The sequence below is a fragment of the Pipra filicauda genome, unplaced genomic scaffold (assembly GCF_003945595.2).
Source record: "Pipra filicauda isolate LSUMZ 115617 unplaced genomic scaffold, ASM394559v2 scaffold296_size2174093_pilon, whole genome shotgun sequence".
In the NCBI taxonomy this organism is placed as follows: Eukaryota; Metazoa; Chordata; class Aves; order Passeriformes; family Pipridae; genus Pipra; species Pipra filicauda.
The window spans coordinates 1,991,046-2,017,172 of NW_024104416.1; the positions used below are offsets into that span (position 1 = coordinate 1,991,046).

The window sequence follows — 26,127 nt, forward strand, 5'->3', positions numbered from 1 at the left end:
ACCAGGTGTTCACTGTAACCCCCTGTATGTATCAATACACATTTGCAAAATTAAAGGCAGCTGAAGAGTTTGAGATGCTTTAAAAAGAATTAAACAGAAGAGGCTTGGCAGTTGGAAAGTTACCTACCACCACCACAGGTAGCTGAGCACTCAGACTGCACTGTCACCCAGGAGTAGCTGTGTTTTCTGACAGATGTCTTGTTTTCAGTGTTGGTTTTGGAAAATGTATATTCCCAAGCAATCCCAGGATTTTTGCCTTGTAACAGGATCTACAGAGGGGTATTTGGGGGTTGTTAAAAATAAAAAAAAAGGGAGGGAGTAAAAATGGCATTCTGTCAGTCTGAAGGAAGATGAGCTAAACATGATACAAACACAGTATACATATACACACCATGCTTGTGAAAGGATTTTTAGGCTGGCCATCAAAGCAATAAACACCAAAGTGTTGCTTGGACTTACAGCTGCCTGTAACAAAGGAGTGCAGAAACACACGGTCCTCCTGTAAATCAGGGGGCACCTGACTGGGTTGGTGAAGCAGCAGTGCCCTCAGCACACATGGAACATCACCCAAAGGCTCTTGGCACTGCACTATTTGTGCTGCCCCCGTGCAGCTCTCAGTGCTCTGCTCCTGGCCCTGACCCAGCTGGTCCCTGCACTCACTGGGAACCCACTGGCAGGGGCTGGAGTTTATCCACAGGGGATGGATTTGGGTTATGGGGGTGGGAGACATTTCCTCTCTTTCACTAAGCAAAGTCCAGGCTGATCCTTCCACAATGCCTTGTAGGAAGGAAGAAGCTTTTGCCCATTAAGGAGGACTCAAAACACTTCACTACAAGAAGCAAAGCAGTAGTAAAGCTCTGTGGGGTTGGGAGCAAAGGTGGTTGGAGATGGCTTCCTCAGTTCTTGAGGGTGAGGGTATAAAACAGAAGTTTCTTTCTTGTAAAAAAACTCTCTTCTATGCAGAAAAATTTTTTATGCAGATAAATTTTGCTTGGAAGACCCTCAGCTGGTATTTTTCTCATGATGATTGAAGCTGATAAAGCTTCAGTCCAGGAGAGAACCTGTCCTTGAGTGTCTACAGAGAAAGGATTGGAAAAATCTTTTACTTCACGACTTCAGCATAATGTGTTAGGAAATTTACAGAAAGTGTGATTACTGACTATAATAACAATCTTTGTCATTCAATTCAAGAGCCCAGCTCTCAAGGGTGTACTATTTTAGTGGTGAATTATATTGCAGTTTTCATGCAGGCAACTTTCTAAAATTCACTGTATTCATTTCAAGGCTGAATTATAATCAATGCAAGATGCACGAACATCTGACACACACCTAAATTTGGGGAGAAATTTCTACTTAATGACATTTATTTTAGAAACGTTTTGGCAGCAAAGTGCATTTATATTCATACTTAATAGAAACACTGCAAGAGTTTACAGTTACAGAGCTCTATGGATCTTGTCTTACTAACATAAAGAGCAGGTGCAGTTAACCTCAGTTCCTAAATATGCTTTTTGATAAGCATTAGCATTTCAAGTATAATTCAAGTCTATGTTAATGATTGCCATTCAAAACATTAATAAAGTTAAGTTCACATGATGTCTGACCCAAGCACTTAAGCAATCCATATAAATAGAACTGATCTCTGTATAGACTGATTTCATAAAAAAGCAACAAACTCGCATTTATGTTGTTTGAGACACAGGAATATAATAACATTTTGAAACCTAGCCATGGGTTTTAAAGTATTCTGAAAATGTACCCATTGGAAACCAGAAATTGCCCATGACAGTGAAAATTCAGACCAAATTTACGTGACCTCCAGCTCAATAATGTCGAACACATGAAGGACCTGGACTGCACACTGTTTACTTTTCTAGAAGAAAGAAAAATGGACGCTGTATTTTCCATTTTTAGTAGCCAAAGACTTGATTTCAGTCAGGGAACCTCAATAATGATCCAGACTGAGAATACAGCAATTAAGGCTGCAAAAGGCAAAATACTTCCAGAAGAATTGAAGAGTACGTGTCTCCTCAGGACAGGATTCAGATTAGAAGCTCCTTCAAGCCCAAGTAAATGGAACTATTAGATGTGAATATTTTCATCTCACCCATCCAAGCTTAATTCATGAGCACCTTAGAATACCTGTGAGATTATGGAAGAAATAGATCTGAGAGTAGTTGCTGACCTCTTTATTTTTACTGACATTTCTTGGTAGAAATGGTACAATGGGATCTGCTTTAGGGGTAAGTCACAGACACAGGTGTATCTCACAACTATTTTACAAGAACAGGATTAAAATTGGACACTCTGAAATTAGGAGAAGTTAGAATTGAGACTGCTGTGAAACTTCTCACTGCCCTGCAGGGATGCACCCCAAATCTCTGGATCTCCTGCTGGCTTCCCAGAAACCCTCTACCACGTTCAGTGCTCCCAGCACATGGTACCCACTAATGAGCACATCACAGAGCTCCTATATCTGACTTTAGGCTCATTCCTCAATGTGTGGTTCTGTGTCCTTTTTGCTGTACTCTGTTCAAACCATTCCCAAGTGTAACTTTCTTCAGGACCTTTCTTTTTCCCTTGAATATTCATCACTATCTGATGTAAATGTTTTATAAGATTTAACAGCCCCTTAAGATGAGGGAAAACATCTCTTCTACCTAAAATTTTTATTTTTAGAAAGCTATCAGACTGCTGATAGCAAAAAGTCCGGCTCTGTTAAAACAGCTGTTCCACTTTGAATCTTGAACCCCAAGTCCATGGGCACTAGAGTTTCCAGGTAAAACAGGGTGCAATAACCTGTTCACTCTACTTTCTTCTCTCAAGGACAAATTGAGACAAATATCTAAAGTGTAAAGTTTCAGAACATGTGCTTCAGGAAAAAAATGGGAGTTGTTAACTGTAGTAAGAATTGAGCCCTGGAAAACTATTCTTCAATTAAAACAATTCCTTCTTCTTACAGACCAGACCTCAAAATGTTTCAATTTGCTTTTACTCATCCGAAGGTCCTACGAGTCCAAGGTATTAGCACAGATCTCGGCATCTCAGGCAGCCAGAAACACTTTCTCCCATTTCAGTAGATGCTCTGTGTTCCTTCAAGCCCAGAGACTGAAATTCTGTCTGGCCTTTTAATACACAGTGTCAAAAGAGGAGGAGGTTTTGTCCACACCACAAAACCTCATGTAAGAGTTAGTCCTCATCTCATTTCATTCTGACAACCGTCATAAAACTGTGCTGTGTCAGTGGCCAAAACCCCAGTAAAGTTTAAAACCTTTCTAATAAAAATATCTTGAAGCATTAGACTGAACATTTGTCTTCTGAAAGCGCTCATTATTTTGTGACAGTAGAGGCAAGGAACAGAACGAATGCATCCAGAACACAGAATTCAGAACAGGAGAAAGGGAGGATGAGAAGGTAAAAGCGGCAAAAGGTTTTATTCCTGTTAAAACTGTTTTCTCCTGATGCTTCACCTGAGTGTAGGGAATGAAGAGGAAATGATCTTGGACAAGTCAGAACAAGACACCTCAGTATCTACCACTTCAGAGAACAACCACACAGCGGTGTAAGGAACTCACAGCCTCCAGCTGGGTGAGTGCCTGGGGGGTAAACCCTGGCAAGTTGGGCCATATGTATTTTAAGACCTTGGGCTACACCCCCTCCTTGCACATTGGGAAATAGCCACAATTATAACAGGCAGGTGAAGGGAACTTCCTCTCCATTTCCTGGCTGGCAGCCAAAGCTGGAGCCCCTTCCCACCCAGCAGACCGCAAGAGGGAATGTTTACCGAGCGAGAGCTGCACCCCAGTCAGGTGTCTGTCCTCCTGTATCATCCCAGCCACGTAGAAAAAAGGTAAAATCAAACTATGGAATAGCACTGGAAACAAAATATTGCAGGGCACAAAACCATATGCTTTAAAGTCCCTGGCACTCAGCTGAAAAATAGTATATTATGTATAATGTTCAACCAGGTTTTCATCAGGAATGCAATACTATTGCAAAGTTGCAATTTTGCCAAAGTAACGAGCATATAAAAAGTTTTCTATCGTATTTTCAAACATTCATTATAAAGCCCTTTCTTAACAACCCAATAACTGAAGTCTGCATATTCAGCCAAGTTATCAGACCTACAAATTTGGAAAGACCTCCAGTGCTAGTCTACTTAACTGGACACATTCCAGCATCTTTTCAGCCAACTGGCATTTGCTCCCAAATTTACAGCTGGCAAACAACCTCCTTAAACATTTCCAGTTCCTCAATAGAACTGTTTAATGTCTACCTTTAACACACCAACCACCTGACTTCAGACACAACACTCAGCAGCTCTGACCGCAGGGCGCAGAGTTATAAAATTTACAGCTTCTTGAGTTGGAAAACCACAGGCTCTACGGCTGGAATCTGCCGGATCTATCCCCAAGAAAAAGAACTGTGGCTTTTGCTTAGGGCACAAAATGTTAAAACAATGGATAAACTGAACTCTCCTGAGTAAAGAACCTTTTCCTTTTGCTGCTAATTTTGATGTGAGAGCTAAACCAATAAATTCTCCAAACTAGCTGTGCATCTGCTCCTTTGTTTGAGATTTTATTTTTTTCCCATGGCCATCCTAAGTTTCCAGTATAATACCTCTATTTTGCAGGCAGATTTTTAAAGAGTCTACCAATGTTGCTTTGTTAGGATTGACTCAGTGCTTTTCAGGGTTTTTTACTGTAAGATGTGTATGTGAAGTTACTTGCAGCACGCTGAATTAAGACAGATTAATTTAAGCAAGCTAAATTCCTCTTTCTTCCACAATATTTTGTCCAATGTACAGGAAGGCATACTAGTGCCTGGCTTGTAACAAGCCTAAAAAAGACTCATTAGGTCTGTGGAGGACTAACAGACATTTACAAATCACTTATAGAGTGAAGATGAGCATAGAGAAAAGAGCCAGGTAAACGACTATTTTCAGCTGCACACATTCTGCATGTGCCCAATTTACAAAATGGGCATGAGCCCCAACTTTGAATCCCAGCATCCGTGGGAGCTTTTATCCGTTTCTTCAAATTGCAGCTACACTTCCTGGGTCAGTCCCATGCTCTGTAAGTCTTTGAAAATTTCTTTAGGGGGATGTAGCAAGTTACTCTGTCTGCATGAGGGCAGATGGAGAAGTTTGTGTGGAAGACAAGTGCCTGGTGTGCTCTGCTTGAGACCTGCAGCTTTCATCCCCTGTGGATGTACACACTGTTCAATAAATATTGTAACATCCAACATCCTAAGCCAGATTCTGATTTCTCTGTTCAGTCAAGATTAATTCCATTGACTTCTCTGAATTTACTCTGGTTTCAGTAGGATAAATCTAAGCATGCAGCATATGGTGCTGGTGGAAAACTGCTTAAAACAAGTTTTAAAACAAGACCATTGTCTTGAATGGGCAGTTATTGGATGGGATCCTTGACAGTGGCTAACACCAGAGCTTCAAAGGAAAGTGAGAGAACACCTGTTTGGAAAGCAGTAAAGGAAGAATTACCCACTGAGTACTTAAGCCAAACCTTAAAACAAAAGGGGTTTTATCTCTTCAATATTTCTAAAGTAACTTTAAACACAATCCTAACTAAAAGCTTATGACAAACTACTGTTTTTCAAGAAAGTCCACTAAGGTCATTAAAAGGAAAAAAAAAAAAAGTAGTATCCTTGAAAGGTCCTACATGATCTCATTTCTACTTCAGCTGTTTCAAATTTATCTTCGTTGTTATAGTGTCTCCATTTTTTCACTGTTCACATGCTAAATGTACAACCTTCAGGGACACTGTCCAGCTAATCTCTCCTCACTACAGGAGAACCCTTTTATCCATTGTATTGCATCAACATCTGTATCTTATAAGCACATCTTAGTTCTCTTTAGCCTACTTTCTCTTTAGGGGAAATCAGTACAAATTTATCATCTAGTAGCTAATAATAAATGTAATCCTTTATAACTGCAACTTGGCTTTCTCCCAGTGGCAGCTACATCATCAGTAAAACCATTCCACCTGGCCTCCTTTCTCCTGTTTTACTCTATTGATAAAGAGGAAGTGATATCCTGGATTTAATTAGACATATTCCTGCCTTGAAGCTCCATTCACCTTCTCTTCCCATGGATGTCTGCCTCTTTACAAAGCATCCTTTCCATCTGTTACTTATTGATGTCAAAATAAACTCCTTTTTTTTCCACAAAGATCTCACAATTTCTTGATTCAGCAAGACTGAGGTCAACTTCAGTGAGGATACTGATCCTGTCTCATCCTGGAAAACTTTACAGTGCTTTCTCAAATCATATTTGACTTCTCAAATCAGTCAATTCTTCATCTGTTTATTGATAGCACGGAAAACCAAACTATAAAACTCCTGTGTTTCTAAGTCAGTTCATCAATCCCTGGCCATGCAGCGTTTTTCACGCCCACATAATAGTTCAGTTTCTTTTGCTCTTTCAGAATCTCTCCCAGGATTTGAGTGAGTTGTGGAGGGTGAATATTTCACCAAATGGATCTCACAGGTGAGTTCTGAGTTCTGTCGTGACAGAGCCCTGTGAGGGCAATGTCCCTTGGCCTCTGCCAGCCTCTTTTCCAAAGGATTTTGGTGCCCACTGGCAGCTCTTGTTTGCAAAGCTGGATAAATGAGTGATAAATATACTGATTGTTTCTCCCCAACTTAAATATTTTTCAGTTAACAGAAAAACACTGGCAAGGTCTTTAAATTGAAAGTGCTGACCTTGGATTACCTAAACCCAAACGACAGATAAATGAGTTGAATATATTCAACTACAATAAAAAAAAATTCCAGCTTATTTCTATTTAAGATGAGATAAATATTCTACAGAAACTGTATTTTAAAAGGCTGGTATCAATTTCTCATCCTAGATTAGCAACTAACTATCATATTTCTACCCCCTGACCAGTGATTGTTATTTCATGTAATCTAAATTGGGCTATTTCAGGAACTGCCTTCTGAATCCATGAATATTTTTCATTACAGCTGTTACTGGTTTATAAATACCCACAATCACCAAAACACTACTAATATTAACTTCAGAGGTGCACTGATACACCAGTTCTGAAGGACACAATTTTACTGGTTTTACCCTTGCTTCCACATGTGAAACGAATTCCTGAACAATCCAGAAAGGATCCTGATGAATCCTAAAATCTCATCATGTATTTACCCCTCCTGTAGTTGTGCTCAGGAAATAGCAGTCATACATATTTCATTCCACATTCACCTCACAATGTTCATCTTCTCCTCTTCTGAAAAATATTTAGCCACTATAATTTGTACTTCTTCTCCCACAACCCAGTTAAATTACAGATTCACTGTCCTTTGTCTTTTCTGGTATGACCCATTTCCATAATTACATACACTTAATATACATAAATATATATAAATACATGTATGTGCTGGGGAGGGGTTTTTGTGAAATTCTAGGGTAAGTAAGAAAAGCACTTTTTATGTCTTTTTCTTGTCTCTTACCCATTTTTGAATAGTGTTGAGGACTTCAAAGTCTGATTAAATGATACGTGCTCAGCTGAACTACTGAAAAGCCTGACAGAAAAGTAGATGCTCAGGAACATACTGTACAAGAAAACAGAAATACAAACCATTTCACAGAACTGCAAGGCTGAACTTGTGGTATGCAAGACAATAGGGAACTTAAAGATTTTTTTCTTTCTTGTTTGCATCTCCTCCTTCTCTCTTAATACACGCTTCAGATGTCTCTTTCAAGAAAATATTTTGGAGAATGACTGCATTTCAAAGGAAGTGATTGCCTTCAGCACAGACTTGCCAGACCTGCCTGGTCCCATCCTCTGCTGGGAATGCTGCTCCAAGGACGTGCATAACCTGAGCTTTCTGGATACACACAGATGGGTTTGCATGCAGAAATGAAGCAGAAAACCTGAGCCATTTGAGTCACCAAACGAATGTGGAACGAAACTATAACCACAGAATGAAGTGGGCACAAGCTGTGCTAATCTGTCTTTCAGTCATAGTGGAATGGCAATAAATACAGCTACAAAACCTTATACTTTCTGCCCACTCAAATAATAAAAGTTCCTGTATTTATACATGCAATTTATTTACTCAATACCTGCAGTGTGCATTTTTACAAGGGCTCACACTGAAGTATTCTGGGGGAAAAAGAAAATATCAACAAACCTAATCTAGAAAAGAAGTATTAAATATCATTTGAATACAACCTAATTACAAAATGAAGAAAAAGAATCTAAAGATTACAGGAAGAAGTTGAGGTCCAAACCCTGGAAAACCTTATCTTATCAAAACCTTAATTGAATAAAAAAATTGCTGGCATGACTTTTCCCGTATGCTTCTTTGAAAATTACAGATGAGATAAAAATGAAAACAAAGCTACACTGTATTATGCTTAAACACTCCTTTTTTCAGCCTTCTATCAGTTTCTGGTATTTATAGTGGAAGTAGGATTTGTTTCATTATTACTGCTCCAAGCAGATCTTCAGCAGTACGTGTGTTTTCTCATCAAAGTATATTTTCTTCAGTTTTCATTGGCATTTTTGAGTCTTAGAGTTACTGGTGAATCATAATTAATGCAGATCTCTGAATACAAAATTTGGCATTTTATTTCACAATTCAGCTTGTTGAATGTTGCTTTAATTATTAAAAGGGAAAAAATCCTTAACTGCAGTTCATAGATATCCATAATTGGGGAATACATAACAGTAACATTTTCAGTCAGAATCCCTAGCTACCAATGCCAGTGGTGTAGGTATTTCAATAAAAATACAAGGGAAGCTTAAATAAGCTCTGAAAGGAGAAACAGCCTCCAGTTAAATGTTACATCTTAATAAAACAGTTTAGCATAATTTGATAGGATGAAAATAGAAGTGTTATTTGGCATTAAAATTTTTTTCTTTAATCTTTATTCTGCAAAGTATGTGCAGAATATGCAGCCAAGTCGTCTTGCAGGAGATTTATTATTCATACTTTAACTCCATAATAACACAGCTCAAATCTACTTTGTGTTATGACAAATAAGATTCCTGAGAGCTCAGCTTAACATTTCACAGTATTTGTAAGTGTGGTTGTTTCTTTGGTGTAAGGCTGTTTTAGAGCTGATTTGCAGTCAGGGGAGCGTGTCTGTAACTTTCAGACTAAACTCTTCCTTGGACTAAAGGAAGATCCCTGCTAACACACATACCCAAAATGAATTTCTTCAATGGAGAAAAATGTTTCAAAAAGGCATTGAGAGTTAGGATGGCAATTTGTGAAAATACACACCCTTTACCCATGTCAAACTGTCCATTCTAAAACATGTGTTCACCCTGAAGTGCTTTAACATGTGTTCATGGTCCATGGCCCTCAGTGGCTCTTAAAGCCACGTTTAAGTACATTACTCAGTCAGTATGAATAACAGTAAAGCTCTTCAGCATTCCAAATAAACACTTTACTGAATACTTGTGAAAGTTTATGCAATCCTTGAAGAATATATTTCATGTCACAGTCTGTGCTTGTTCTCTCTCTTGGTTCAGCAGAACCAAGCTGGGTAAGGAGGTGGGATGGAGAGATCTGGGCTCCCTGCTGAGGCTGCAGGAAGTGGATTTCAGTGACAGGGATAGGGGATGGGGGGAAGGACTGCAGATGCTGCCTCAGACAGGGGGTACAGCACTCGCTCCCCTGCTCTCCAGGTGCACTACACCAACCTGAGTATTGCTGGAAGGGGTGGGAAGGAACTGAATCCCTTCTGGAGAGGACTCCTTCCTTCTCACAGGGAAGGAAGGATTCATAAAACAGACATAACAGCTGAGTTACAAAGCCAAAGACCTGTCAGAGCTTTCCAACAAAGCAGGCAAACTAACAGAGCTAACAGGGAGCAAAGACTTCAATGATTCAGCCAGAAATGGACCCTCAGATGTTCTGCTGCATTTTAAAAGAAAATCCAGTTAAGTAAACCAATGCAGGAAGAGATTATCCTTAGAACAGCAGCAGTAGTGGCCAATTTCGAAATTGTAAAACTGGAACAAACAATATAAGTACCAAATTTCCTTTCTACTAACTATAGTTTCAACACAGGACATCTGGCAGACAAAGCAGGTGATACGAATTTGATTGTGAGATAAACATATATAAGAAAACAACTGAATCAAGGGAAATTCTACAGGAAACTATGTGTGGTACTTTGACTGTGTTCCAAGGTGGACGTGAAAACTGCTCCATGCACCTGCAGTTTCAGAAGCATTATTTGAACCTGTTACCATTGAGTTGTTGACATAATGTTACATTTAATTTTTGCATTATTAGGTTTTATTGTATACCACGTATGGGATGCATTCATAATCTCTATCACCATCATGCAGCAACTGAGAAATGATGCTGTATGGTGTGTTTTATGCCCTTTCCTTTTCCCTGAGTTTGTGACAGTTTACTAAACTCCAGACGTTGATAAAGCAGTGAAAGGCCTTTCAATCCAGCGGGACCACACAATTAACTCTGAATGCTATCGTGACTCAACACTATTCTTTAATCTTGCTGAGAGCTCCAGTGCAGAGCTCCAGCTGTCGTTATTAATTCTGTAATGGACATCAGGGGAAGAATAAACAGAAGAAATCTTACTTCAAAGACCAGCGTCTCATTAGTCGGTCCTGCAGCATAGAGACTCTCTGGATGGTTAAAAGAGCGTTGATAATCAAAAACTGTCCCAGCAAAAGGGAACTTTCCTGGCCAGTCAATTGTCCAGTCCCCTGTCAGATAGTACTTTTTGCCCAGGTTTCTGACTGCAAGGTAGCTGGTGGAGATCTGCAGCTCCTGGAGCTGGATACTGCGCGCTCCGGCCGGGACCGTCACCACCGTGTAGTAGTCTGGAAGGAAAGAAGTAAGCAACGTGTTTGCAGCTGTCATACAGACAGAGGTGGCTTATCATCTGTGAGCCAATCTGAAATTATTGCAGTTTAATTAAGACAGCTGTTCTGGTCCACCAAGTTTTCACAAGGAAAAACCAGTTCTGATTTTAACCCCGCTATGTTATGTAGCCTGCAATCAGAGTAACTCTGAGATATTTCAATCCCTGAAATTTTTCTTTGTGATTAAAGACAAGAAAAATCAAGTTCACCTTAGAAAAATGCAGAACACACTAAAGGTGGCTCCACTGTAACCGTTTTACCAAGTTTTCCTGGTAGTTCCCTACAGCAGTTGAAAGGTACTGCTACCATCACAGACAAGATGCACTGGGATGTACAGAGCCTTCACAAAGCCCTGGATACCACAGGATCTCCCTGCTGCCAGCCAGTGCTCTATTACTACATCCTGACCAATTTCCTGGCCTATATTACTGCAGTATTGACATGTCTTATGATCAGAAGTAAATGGACCCTCGAAATACCCCCTTGGGTACAGAAATCTTATCTTCATTTTATGCCTGAGAAACTGCAGCACAGTGAAGCCTGTGACAGTTCCACTAAAGAAAAGTCCACCTCCCAGTGCCTGGATCTTCCACTGAATCAGCTGGACAGCTTCCAGGCAACTTAATTTGAAAATAGACACGGAAATACTGTCATGTTTGGCATTATGCTCTGTATTGCTTTTTATATGTTCTACACTCCCACTGCAGTCAGAGCTGCTGACAGCTATTTTTTTACTTGTCTGAATACTAAAACCTCTTTTAAGAGGAAATTCACACGTACAGGGAAAATGTGGCTTAAGAAACAAGAGGAATGTTCAACTGACCAAGACTTACGCTCATAGCTTTTGTGTTACCAAGAAACAGGAGAAATGTGAACTCTCCTCTCACTCTCCCTGTGATTTTCAGCTCACATCTGGACCCTCAGCCACTGCCCAAATGAGCAAGGAGTCAAATATATTACATGGGGATAGAGCAGAGCAATGAGTTGATGATGATGTGGAACAGTTTTCCTTACCATTAGCTTTGTGCTGGATCAAGTATTGGCCTTTAAAGAACTTGCACGTTGAATTATCTCCTTTACAAACTCCACAAGCATCCAACACAGCTTTGGAACCAAGTCCATGATCACACCCTACTTGCTGCAACCAAAAGGCACAAGTGAAGGACTCAGACACAAGGGAATTTGAAGAAACAGCTGCATTTTCCATAAAGGAGTCAACTGCCCACTTAAAAAAAAATAGACAATAGGTTGTAAGAAACTGAATTTTATCTTACTTCACATATTCCATCAATACAAACATCAAAATTATTTGGAGAACACAGAGTTCCATCCTTCACTTTGCTGGACATTGCGAAGAAAAAGTCAAAGTCTTCAGCTGTGCAGTACAATTTACATCTGTCTTCCTCTGGGGAAAAACAAACAAACAAAAAAGGACAAGGAAGCATCAGCAGACCTGCAGCACAGTTTTAAAGGAAAAAAAAAAATCACCTTGCTATTGTTTCATGTGAATCCTAAAGGACAAGCTACAAGGATTAATTGTGCGTGGAGACATCTTAGGACACCAAGATGGGCAGAAACAGAATTAAACAGAGTAGCTTAAAATATGCTATATTATATTATATTAAAAGCACACGTGGGTTTGCTTGTCTGCACACAGAACCAAGAATTCAAACCCAGCTTGAAAACATGCACGTTGCCTCAGCTCTGCTGCTGTGCCCTGATTTCAGTTCCACAGGTTCAACCTACATTTTTATTAGGAGAAATGGGAGACTGTAATAATTTTATTTGAAGTTCAGTTAAAATTTGGAAAACTTATAACACGGTAAAATGATCAGCTGAAAATTTTCAGCTGAAAGCTATGACCGAGGCCAGATTTCCCCCTACTAAAAGCATTTTTCCTCCAACAAATCCCAGCCATTGTCAAATTTCTTCTTACACATGGATGGTGTGTTATGCTTAAAAAGGGCTGGTTAATTCTGCACAGACAAAACCAGTCATGCAATTGTAAATATTATCACAATTTTAATACAAACAGTAAGTGCAACAAACAAAACGCACAACTAAGTTCTGAAGAACATGAAACTGGATTCAAAATAGTATCTTTTTATTCTTGAGTCAGCAGCTGGATTTCCAATAGTCCTTTCTAGAGAGGAAAAGCACCTGTAACACTTTTGAAAATGAGCTCATGTTTTTGGGTCTATAAATGTAGATCTTGGGGGAGATTTTTAAAGCAGCCAAGAGAGCAAGGACAGGCATTTTCAAGTCCAGAGTCACTTGGGGGACACCTCACTTTGGAAAATTACATGTATTGTCCCTAATTTTAAGCTCCTTTTACTAAATGCAGCCCCTACCTTTAAAACCAATGTAGGCCACCTTTATTTCTATTAAACAAGATGCATTATTCTGCCTGTTATACAGCATCCACTGTTACATGCTGCGAAATCATTTTACTTCTTTCCTCTGTTCACATTGGCTGTTAGGACACAGGTTTCTAAATACCCACAAAACTGTCTGCAAAGACTTTTGAAAACAATATAATCAGGCTATGAATGAAAGTTCCATGTACATGTATGTGTATATATATTTAATTATATACTTATTATCATCAAAAGCAAATTTGTACAGGTGCTAAACAAAGCAGCTACAATGTGATATAATCCACACACTTTTATTCAAGTATTTGCAGCTACAAATTGGGCTTTCAACCTGGAGAAAATGTTTGTTTTCTCTGATAAAAGTGAATACTGACTCAAAATACCCACAAAATTAAGATGCATAAAGTAAAAATAAACTTGCTTGCACAAAGAAGAATAAATAGTTATTGAGATCTGAACTTGATAAAGATCTCTTAGCAAAAGATGACTTTAAAAAAATGTATGCCAGTACATTGTTTGTTTTTCCACTTGCCATGGGACTATACCAGCAGAAAAGTCAAAAGGTTGACTTGCTGTTACATTTTGAAATCTGAGAACATTCCAAAGGAAGGAAGATTCTGGTATTGTTATTGTGGAAGCTTACATTTCCCATGCTGAAAAACCCATGGAAATTGTTTTGGTTGGGTTTCAGACTCACCAATATAACATAAAATGAAAGAGAGGGGCAGCAACAGCCAGGGAGTCACGCTAAGGACAAGGATTAGGATTCCCAACCCAAATCAGTTCTGCATGTCCACACAGGATCACACAGGAGGCTGGGTTCAGCTCTGCTAGAAAGCAAACACATCTCAAACAAACCAACTGGCTGTGTGTGTTTGCTTACACGGGGTGATATTTGCCCAAAGAACACGGGTGAATTAGGGCTCCCTGTGCCTGGGTGTCCCTCAGAGAGGGGCACAATTACCTTCCACTTTGGTGTACGGCTTCCACTTGTAGTACCAGCCCCGGAAGGGTTTGCTGTTGTACTCTGCACACTGCTGGGCACGGAAGTCCAGGCTGTTTGCTGGGCAGGGCTGGTGGTTACACAGCTGATAAACACGACTGGAACCTTGGCAGAATTTGCCACCATACTGTGGCCTGAAAAAAAAAAAAAAAAAAGAGAAAAGAATTATTTTTTGCAAAATGTCCTTTTTGTGTGATTGGCATGTTACACATGTATGAGAATACAAAGAACAGCACTGGATGGACTGTCCTGGGAGATCAGTATTTCTTACATGGGCCATTAATTTTCATGGTTCCTAAAACCAAGCAAAGCAGTTGCCATGAATTATCTTCTTGGATCACTGCAAACTCAGCAAAGATGCAACCATTGAGGTGAGTCATGTTTTCAGTAATTTAAATTTATAGGGCTATTTGGTATTGGCCTGGTTCAATCTTGTTATAGAGCTATTTTTACTCTGCTGTAACCCAGGAACATGTGCAAAGAATTACCTATTGCAATTAGAGTTAATAAAGGATAACAAAACACTGGTCAAACATAAAGAGAATAAATGATTACATTTGCTTGTTCATTTCTTTTGTAAACAGTTTTGAAAAAATGTTCTTTTAAACACAGGAAACAAAGACTGTGCATGGTCATGCTGCTTTAGGAAAATGCTGGAATTCAGGGATCATTTTAAACATGTCACATCCACTTCAGCAAACCTTACCTGGGCATTTCCCTTCATTTTGGACAGAATGGAAAGAGCGTATTCTATTACTTTGCTAGTATCTTACATTATTTGAATACTAATTTTTTAACTCTTTGGTCTGGGCACAGGCACTGTAAAACAATGCAAAATGCAAGAGCTGCTCTTTTCAACTTAGGAATTCACTGATGTCACTTGTGCAGTTTCACAATGCTCAGATACACATCTGCAAGTCCTGAGCCAAATCTTCAAAACATCAAGTTCTAGGAACTGCTCGTTGTATTATATGACTCTTGCATCAAGTGAAAAGAAATGTACCAAAGCTGCACTAGCACTCATTTATATAATGATTTTTTTTAAAATTAGGGAACATACACACTTGGAAGACAAGCTATAAACTTCCATGGACAGCTTGCCTATATTACAAACAAGGAAAAAAACCTAGAATAATATAAAAGATATTGAAAAACAGTAATATATATTAACTAACAATATAAATTTAAAATAATAATAGTATAAAAGACATTTGCAATGTATTGTTTGTTTAAATCCCTAAACACTATGTTATAACTATTCCCCACACTCAAGTATCCCATGCAACCCTCTTGACACAGTCATGCCTTGAGTAACATGGAGACAGTTCAGTGGAACATGGAGGAGAAAATCCAGGTGCTTCTGGTTGCTTTATTATAAATTTTAACCCTCCTATGTCTAACCCTCTAACCAAGCTGGGACTTGCTTTTTTATGTTTTGAATCGGCTGTGAATACCCAGTATCTGCCTTTTCCAGAATTCTGGGGGAAAAAAGCAGTCTTTCAGAGGAAGAGATGGACACCCACCTGCTGCTGTATTTAAAACTGGGTTAAAGCAAAATGTGCTGTGGAAAAAAAAACCACACAACTTCCCGTGATTTTTCTTGAGGCCACCTGCTAGCTACTGATACTGGGTATAATGGTGAAAGTCTTAAAATAAAGTCAAACTTTCTGTCCTAGTTGGTGGCAATTCAGTCTATGAAGTGTTGGGAGGATATGAAACATCAGTGAAGTCAGGGAGTATCTATGTTGACTCTGTGCAATTGGTGAGAGCTTTGAGTTAAGGCAGCCAAACCCTTGGGTCCTGACTCAATTCTCTACAGACTTTCTTTACAGCTTCAGCACATGTATGATTTTTGACCTCCTTCAACCCCAGAGAACAAATCTGCTCTAGTGTAAGGAGAAGAAGCAAACTCCTTCCAACTAAATGCCACCAAACAAACAATATAATAGAATTATTTATGGCTTGATGATGATTTCTAGCTGCACTCTTGCATTTGAGGATGGGATAAAATTCCCTCAAACTAGGGAAGCTCTGAAAGAGGCATTCTGTTTCCCAGCTCTGTTACAGCATTTTAAAATTACAGTACACTCCCATTACTGAAACTGTTGGCTAGAGAATGATGGAAACTTCCCCACCTTCATTTTTACAAACAAGATGTCAGTAAGAGTTAAGTAATTCACAGGAAACTAGATGGAGATCTACAAACCCAAATTTCTGAGACAAGATTATTATCTGCACTGACAAAATCACAATTTTGGGGGGGATGTTTCTACCACCAGTAGATTTTGAGTTGACTGCCTCCAGAAACTGTTCATGGAGCCACCCTTACAATGGAATGCCTTGCACATGGAGGGTATGCCAATATTTTTGCAGTGGTACTGTGCTCCTAATCCAGACACAGCCTAAAGCTTTCATCCCTCTGTGGACTCCCCAGTGCTGGCATACACAGGTTGACATGCATGAGGCCTTGCTGAGGATAATTGGAAAAGGGAGAAGTTTAGTGAGAAAGGCCAGCAGAAAAAAAACCAATCTCCAAAGATGGATTTGGAAAAGGACTATAAATGCAAAGATGTAAATACTCCACCTCATATAAGATTCAACTATTAAAATGTTACAAGAGCAGCTTAAATTAATCCTGCAGTGTCCTTCTGAGGGCAGACTTTATGTGATGTGCTATTCACTGAACACAACACAGAGAGTGAGAAATCCTGGAATTAATCTGATCAAGGGAAGTATTTTATGCAATACCAAAGGAATTGAGACATCGAAATTCTGGACTCCCATTTTTTTCATGTTTTGTAATCATTTAAATTCAAGTAAGAACAATTCTGCTCATATTGTGGCTGTATTAGGATAGTATCATGAAGCTACTTTATTCTGCATTAATCTGAAAGGTCCACAAGGTCTTTCACAGTCGTCATTTTTCAGAAGCATTTTAAATGGCATCATTACTTTGCATCAGTTTACATCTGCATTGTCTGTAATCACTGTTACAGATATTGTACCCTAAAGATTAAAATGTGTTTGAGCAGTTTTGATTGCCTATAACTCCATTCTGCTCTTGCTGAACAATGCACCATTGTGAAGTGGTAGGATGCAGTCCCACAGATATGATTTAGGTATTAATTTAAATCTCTCGGGCACTCTTCAGGTTCTTTCCCAGCTAAACTATTAAATTATGCAATCAATTTCTATCTTGGAAAAGCACCTCAATTGTAAAGTGTTGTGGTGTATGAAAACCAGATCCATGAAATTACACTGTGACAATTTACAGAAGCATAATGATTTTAGCAAATCTGCCCAGCTCTGTGCACTACAGGTGACCCCCACGGGTGTTTGTTGGTGTGAATTTGTGCACAACTCTGGTGGCAATTCCAAAGCCATACCCAAAACTGTTGTGGGTGTTGCCACAAGGGCTGTCTGCAAATTGGCCAGAGAAAGGGAATTGAGCTGGTTGGATATTATTTGCAAGAGGAGAATTTCACAAACACACACAGGTAACAAGACTTTCCTACACAACAGCCTGTGTAGTTCACCTGTCTTTAAGTTTCTGGTAAGATGGGTGACCCTTAAAATCACCAGAAACTGAGCAATTTCCCTTGATGTTCATAAGAATTCAATTACTTAGACTTCATTCTAAGGTCCACTCAGTTCTTCCTAGATCCACACCCTTTGTTCTTGTCTCTTACAGAAATTTCATTATTTGTCATTTACAAAATTTTGCTGTCCAAAATCGTCTATGAAACTTTTGAACAAAATAAACATTAGCTCCTACACAAATCTGGATTAGGAAAAGTGAAATAAATATATCACATATAAAATAATATACATATATGTACCGAAACACATAAACATCTGAAATATGTTTCAGAAGCTCAAAAAGAAAGGAATCATTATTCTGTGTTTCTGTGTTGTTACAGAGGTGAACAATGAACAGGAACTAGGCTGTAAATCGTTCCATGTGGTGTAACACTGAAAATGGATGGTATTATTTTTCTTATTATTCCACATTTATACAAAATGCTGTGATGGGAAATACAGGTACTTGGATATTTGAGCACTGTTGTGTGGCTTAGTTATAGTCCTGTCCTTCCATCACTGTAACTGAGAGAATTATACTATCTTGTCTCTGCTCTGAGTTACACAAATACACTGAAATTAAACCTGGTGTAAACAAGATCCAGTTCTGGCATCAAGCTGACTTGGTTACATCGAGCCTTGCATCAATTTTTACTTATATTAGAACAGACAGAATACTCTGACTGCAAGTTCTAAATGCATAATGCTACAGGGACTGACACACTTCACTTTGAAGAGCTTCTGTTTGAAGACCTTAGAAATCCTTACCAGCTATAACAGTGCACCAAACTGAACCATTTCCATGACTGGATATTCCCCTGTAACACCAGGAGAGCAAGGGAGGGCTTATGAATAAATGCAAAGAACAGTGAGCACACATACAAATTTAGCAAGGAAAACAGGGACCAAAACAGGAAGATCAAAATATACATATTGATACTCTCAGGCACATGGTGTGACTCTTGGGGATGGTCCTGTGCAGGGCTAAGGGTTGGACTCGATGATCTTGTGGGTCCCTTCCAACTCAGCATATTCTGTGATTCTGTGAGAGATATATATATATCCCCTGTAATTGAGACCCTGCATTCTCCTGCTAAGCAGCTTAATAAAAGAAACTATCCAACTAATTTTATTTATCAAAATATACTGAGAAACAACAGAAAAGGTTGAGAAAATGCTCTGCTATGGATCTGCAAAAATTGGCTTGACTGAGGGTAATAAAGGCTATTTTAACTAACTCACATTTTCCTATAACATAGTATATGAAGCGTGGATATTATTACTGCAGCACTGTATAGTAGGTGTGAGGCTTCTTTACAGCCTCATATAAACTGTGTCATATTTTCTCTGTTTTTTTATTACTGCAGTTTAAATGCTGTTTTTATTGTGTGCAATGAGGAATACATGTGTCTATGCCTGCTGAATTTGAGTATGAAATAAAACAGTGACATCCTTTTTTTCCCTGTAAGTTGCACTGAATTGAATACTTGGGAAAGATGCTGGTCAGATAACACTTTACCTCTACTCTGAAATACCATTATAAGGAATAGCAGCATTTACAGTGATAAGAAATCAATTAGATGCAAATACCAGAAATGTTGAGTTAGCACACAATTCCAGGGTTCAGCACTTTTAGTCTGACCCACGAAACATAAAAGGATGCCAAGAACATGACAGACATACAAAGACATCTGTCTACAACCATTTTGATATTGACTTTAAACATTTTTGGTTTATTATCCTGGATAATATGATCTCATTAGAAGCCTTAATAGCTTTTAAGACCTTTTCCCCTTGCTCTTAGACTATTAGGTGTGAATATGTCTGTATGGTGCTTCGTTACTTCTGCAGGTATTTCATGAAATGTAGTGTCACAAAATAAAAGGACAAAGTCAGGCTGCAGATGTTCTGTACTCCAGCAAGTCTCCAGACAGCCACTGCTTTCTAGCACCAGGACACAGTTCTGTCTTCCAGCCACTGCCTGGTCATACTGGACATGGAAAAAAGGTCATACTAACATATCCACACACATTATTCCCTAAGGAAACGGACTCTGTTAATGTATTGTTCTAAAAACATAAACAGTTAGTATAAAAATAATACCTTTTCATATCTATGTCTTACTTTGGATTGTTGCAGTGTCTTTCTTGGTACGTGACCCCGCCTCCACAGGAGCGAGTACACTCTGACCACTCGGCCCAGGCTGACCACTGGCCATTCACAGGCTTGGGGCCATGGTCCCCGTATTTCACACACTGTCCTCTTCGACACCACTGCCAAGGGAATGCCAAAAAACACCCCATCAGAGTTAGCACTACTTAGTAAAAATGTAAAACGCTAAAAATCCACATTTAAAATCTCCAGTGCTTGACCTAAATAAACATAAGGTCACCCACAAGGACTCTGAAGCAGGACATTGCTCCATACAACGGTATAAGTAAGTAATGTCCTAAAATTTTTCCAAGTTCTGAGTTGAAGATCTCTGAGGTACAAAATTTTCAAAACTGTTCTCTTGGAGAGTGTTTTTTTGGCTCACTCTTCCCAAGAAAAATCCATGTTATTTTATGGTCCTGTGCTGCAGAGCCTCAACATTTCCCATGTAATTTACAAACAGCCTGCTAGAATTTCTCCCTTTTATGATTCAATTAGGAAAGACTGCACAAAGAGAAAAAGCAAAATAGAACATTTGTCAGTAACTTGAAAATCAAAACAGTGTTCTACTGGGAGAAACATTATAGGAAAAGAAAATATTTTGGGTAATTACAGATGAGAGTAAATTAGAAGGTTCCACTCAAACAAATAACTCGAACTCAAACAAACAAGATGAGAGGAAATACAAACAAATAAAATGAGAGTAAATTAGCAAGTTTGGCTCAAAGAAATAAGTGCTTTTAGTGGAGATCACTGTTGACAATAAAAAGGCATGATGGCCTTAGTCTGTATAGCAAATATTACAGCTTAAGGAATGCTCACATCAGAGTGGAATTTGAAGCACTGATCTGACTTCTGTTATAATTGATGTATTTTCTAACTGATTTAGATATGCCAGAGATACCTTATCCCACAGCTCCGTGGGAGAGGCATCACACCTGCCATCAGACAGGTACCACTGTGAGGACCCGTCCTGACTATGCATCTCAAGGGAAGCTTTTACAGAGCAATCTGGATGTTCACAACAGCAAATCTGAGGGTGTATGGATAAAACTGGCTTTGATGGCAGCTTGTATTTGTCCCAATACAGTCTAAAGCCACGCTGGAATGACACTGTTGTATTTATAAAACAACTCACCATGCTTATACCACAAGCTGTTCCTTCTGCTGCAGGCATGAACTTTGTCTCACACCTGTGCCCCACTTTGTGACACCAGAGAGATTTGCATATATCCTGAAAAGGAAGAAACACTCACTACAGTACTCATAATTCCCATTATTTTCTAGTGTTTAGAAAGATTAAAAAATGATACATGCCTTTGCTACCTTAAAAGACACACAAATAAATTCCTGAATTCAGAAAAGCCCTGGTTTAAGGTTCATAGCACAGTCATATCCTGTACATTGCCTTCTTGTTTATGCACCATTTCACTATATATTTTTAAAAACTATTTGAGTGTGAGATTATAACAGAACAAAAACAGTGTTAAAAAGCTCAAGGCAAAGTTCATCAGGTCTACAGGGAATATATATAATACTGTGAAGACACAAGATTTTCTAAACCACACAAGATATCTGGAAAGGCAGTCTGTGCACAGTGCTGTTCACTCTCTCTTCTTTGTCTATTAGCTGTAGAAGAAACACAGCTGCCATCACCTGATAAATGTAGTTAGCATAAAATAAATCAAAATACTCCTGGATAATAAAAGAACTAAAAGAAATTACAATACTTCTTTTCAGAATGAGCATCCCAGATTATTTAAAAAAACGCCTTCTCTGAAGAGATCAGTAAGGAGTGTAACAGTCGCTAAAATAATGAGTTAATCTAAATTAATCCTTCATCATGAAGTCAAGAATATTTCGTTGCTCTAAAATAACCCTATAGATCTCTTCCAGACTTTTTGCTGTAAAGGCACAAAAGTAAAACACAAGAAACTTAGTCCTTCTTACCCCACACCCCACACAAGCTTTGATCAAAACTGCCAATATCCCTTAGCATAGCAGGCACGGGCCCATGGCTCACATGCATTCAACTGCACTCCTTATGACTCCTGGAAAGAACACATTTCCTTCTGAAACTCCCCCGGGACTGTGATATTCCTCAAAAGAGGCCAGTACCTTCAAAGCAAATTGCCAAGCAAGATAAGGCAGGGAAACAGCCCAGGCCCCTGAAGAACACTGTATTACTTGTACTTATTCAGGGTACGTCAGTTCTCCAATGTCATTTAACTTCTCAAAAGTATATTGATAGGTACCTTTACAAAGCTGAGGTTGCATAGTTTTGCTTTCATTCCAAATTGCCATTTGCACTGGGTATCAGCATCATAGATCTGCCCTGGCAGTTTGTCAGGGTATTTATACTGTCCTGTTTGCTTAGGTTCATCAATCAGGCAGGCAGCTTGAGCTGTACTATAATGAGAATGTAAATTAATCATGACTATGATCTTTATATCAAAATATTTTAATTTGCTACAGACCAGCACAAATACATAATATGGTATACAGTACCTTTAACTAGTTTTAGAGGTATGCTCTGAAATGAGAATATCTGCTCGCAGGAGCCAAAAGATCTTGACATCTTGTTGGTAGCCTGACCTGCAAAGTTTTAAGGAAGCAGGAATTTCCAGGCTTTGGGACTGTTGTGACAACAAGAAAGAACGATGTCAAATTCTTTTCCTCCCTTTATTCCTGGGTAACCAAGAGCAAGGTGACCTAGTCTGCTTCTTTCCCTTAAATGGGTTCCCCAAATCAGGGATCCACATAATCAGCAGACTCACTGTCCCACTCCAGAATTCACTTTCTGTGCATTGACTGACCCGTGACTTTTTAGTTTGCAATTTTCTTCTGTACTCAGAATATGTTGCATCACTGCAGCAGGAAAAAAATCTCCAGAACTCTGTTACCTTTCCTGGCTGCTACTCAGCTATATTGACTGGGAATTCAAGGATCAGACCCACAGAACAACTTAGATGCCTGATTCTCACTCTAAGGAATTAACTTCTAAAATGCCCGTGTTGCTCTTGGTCACAGCACTGCCTACAAATTCTTTAGTAATTGTGTAGTCTACCCGCATATGACAAAAAAAAAAAAGGGAAAGTTTAATGTAATGATGAATTAAACACTGACTGAAAAACAGTTCCTTTAAAAGCATCACTGAGTTATGTCAACATGCTGGAGAAATAATTGGCATCTTTCTCTTTTTCCCTTTTTTCTTTCTCTCAGAAACAGGATGTGAAAAATGCAGAATGTCCTTTACTCCTGTCAGGAGTCAGATCAAGAGAGAAACTCCAGTGAGAAAGGCCACTAATGTTAATTTACATTTTCTAACGACTTTGGTACCACTGTGTCTGCCCTCCTTTGTGTACACTTCCTACTAATTCTCTAATAAACTCAGCTGCTGACAGGAATGCCTGGGAAAGAATGATATGCCAGTCATTACTGCAGGGTATTCCTGGAGGGTGAAATTCATGCTTTTGAAACAAGGCAGGACAAAAGCACTTACATGCCAACACCACCTCTATGCTTCAGCAGCCCGGGTGTGTGGGCTCACACACCACATGGGTCGGAGCACATCTTAAAAGAGGTGTATTTCACACTTTAGTAACTTTTATGCTGTTCAAGAATTCAAGCCCAGTTACTAAAGCTGCACTCCCTGGCACCAGCCCAGATTTACACGTTACCTACCTGAGAAATTTGTTGAGATACTGCCTGCTGCAAACAGACCAAGAAAACACGCCGTTGTTTCCAGTGAGGGTGGGAGACATAATATTTCCCTCAGCTTTTCTACAAGCATTCCCTTCTCCATCATGAATCATACCAAAGCTGAAAAGAGAACCAGGTGGGAGAGCAAAAGTCTAGATTAAACAGAAGCAAGACAAAATTTGAGGCAAAAGAAACACTTTCAGGGCAACAGCACTATGCTTGAACTCCACAGGGAAAGTGGGATTCATGCCTTTCATTCCAAAGGGATAAAAACATAATGCACCATACAAATTACTGTTAGTATGAAACAAGCTCCAATTAACACCAAATTTTTTGTCATCACACAATTGTCTGATGAGAAAGAGTCAGGTTCCAAGGAAGACCCACACTGGTGCTGCACAGGAGCTCTGCAATGGGACCAGGGACAAGACACTGCCCAGAGGTACCAGAGCTGCAGACTGTGCCCAAAGTTGCACAGTTTACCCATTTCTCATTCCTGAAGGAGAACTGTTCCATGGTGAGACGGATGGAAGTCGTGGAGCTTATGTTCAGCCACATTTGTACTTGCCTATGAATCTGTCAGCTTAAAACACGCAGTGTGAGCCTGTCTCTGCCCAGGGATAATGCCTGTTAGCATGACTGGCGTGGTGATCAGAATCCAGGGAAATACCAGTGTTACACAGCCACAGGAATATACCTAAACTGCCCTCCTAACAGGAGGGAAGAGCTCTAGAGCTGCATTCAACCTGTAGCAGAAAAAATGGGCATGAATGAATAGAATACAAGGTGTGAATATAAAAATATTATTTTTCTAATTTTGGCCATTAACTTGCAATATTATCTCAAGCAAACCACTTTTTTCCCCTCACCTTTGTTATACATTGTCATTCACTCTGTCTAGAATTTAACTCTTCAGTGGGAATACTGCTTCTTATGGGGTTCTTTGCTCAGTTTGAGCATCATGAGGCCCTGCTCTCACTAGGAGAGGTGTTAGGATGATACAAAGAATAATAAGCAATAATAAAAAAAACCCATGTTATAATGACGAATTATGGGGATTTTGTGTATATAATAAAGCTAATTTTCAGGCTCTTTCCTTTCACTGTTCTGTATTTACTCACTGCATGGGACATCTGTGGATTTCAAAGTGTTTTGGAGAGAAGTTTCATCATCTGTTACTTCAATATTGTAGTACATTGGCGACTTTATGAATGTAGTCTGTGCATGTGCATGTGCAGGGAATATCTAATTTACTGGACTCAATCCTCCACTGCTATAAATCAGTACAGGCTCATCAGTGTTATTGCATGTGTTGCCACCAGCTGAGGCTCCAAACTTCCTAAAATATATGTCTCTTTCTATAAATGGACAGAAGAAGTACCAATTGTGCTTATATTTTAGAATCCTTCATAAAATACTTTGTTCCCAGGCACTGCAGCCAGAGAATCCCCAGTTTATACCCCACTGACACAATGGGCTCTGAGCACCCAGAGGAACTGTTAACCTTTCAGGTAAAAACACAAAGTAAAGAAAACAATTAAAATGTCTAACAAACCACTAAAATGTCTAACCACTGAAGCTTGTCAGTGGACCACAGAGTGTGTTCTGTACATTATACAACATTCTCCTCCTATGAAACCCTTTGGTTAATATATTCACAGTGGACCTCCAAGGCTGTCACAGGTTTGGTTTTTTGTTTTTTTTTCTTCCAGGAATCTCTGTATCACAGAAACCAAATTCTGTTGTCTTACATCACATACTAGGTAGTCTCAGGAACATGAACACAAGCAAATGGTCATAAAGACATTTTCTATCTGGCACAGGCTTTTCCCAGGAGATTCAATGCATTTTATTAGACAGGAGTATGGAAGTATACCAAAGAAAGGTTGAATAATATGTGAATCAAAGGCAGTGGTGAAAAAGGAAAAAAAAAAAGGAAAAAATAAAAAATTAAAAAATTTCCATGTATAATCTCTCAAAACAAATAAGAAAATAAAAAAGAAGGAAACTATTAAGAGATTAAATGGGATAATTCTTGAAAAATAAGCTACGGGCCTGATTCTCTCCTAATATCGATCAATAAAAATGTACTGAGGTCTTGAAATTGCATTAGTGTGACAGGAGGATCAAACAATACATATTTTACATATTTGGTCCCTTTGAATGCTTTGGCACAAGTCCCACAGGCTTCACTGGTAGCTGGATTATTCTTTAATTCCTTATTTCCCTTCAGATGTACAGAAACCTGTGAAGGGGTCACTCGTGTAGACATTAGGTCATAGTATGTACTGCAGAGCATATTTGTACAATGAAAACTAAATAGTCCTGATTCAGTCATGCAGAATCAGAAGGCTCCATGCCTTGACCAATCAGCAGAATGCAGTACCACTGCTTTTCAAAGATATTCTGTGCATTAATGTTGCTGCTCAAAATAAAG

At 39.1% G+C, this 26,127-nt stretch overlaps 1 protein-coding gene across 2 annotated transcripts in view; it reads right to left on the bottom strand.

Moving 5' to 3' along the window:
* Positions 1-26,127, bottom strand: part of ADAMTS18 (ADAM metallopeptidase with thrombospondin type 1 motif 18) — a 79,235-nt gene that overhangs the window by 16,881 nt on the left and 36,227 nt on the right. For both annotated transcript variants that reach the window (XM_027744745.2, XM_027744748.2), the window contains exons 9-17: positions 23,673-23,810; positions 22,244-22,397; positions 21,127-21,222; positions 19,962-20,110; positions 14,220-14,392; positions 12,155-12,285; positions 11,895-12,018; positions 10,594-10,838; positions 128-269 (exon numbers count right to left, since the gene is read on the bottom strand). In XM_027744745.2, coding sequence (XP_027600546.1) covers positions 128-269; positions 10,594-10,838; positions 11,895-12,018; positions 12,155-12,285; positions 14,220-14,392; positions 19,962-20,110; positions 21,127-21,222; positions 22,244-22,397; positions 23,673-23,810 — 1,352 coding nt within the window. The remainder of the gene's footprint in view (positions 1-127; positions 270-10,593; positions 10,839-11,894; positions 12,019-12,154; positions 12,286-14,219; positions 14,393-19,961; positions 20,111-21,126; positions 21,223-22,243; positions 22,398-23,672; positions 23,811-26,127) is intronic.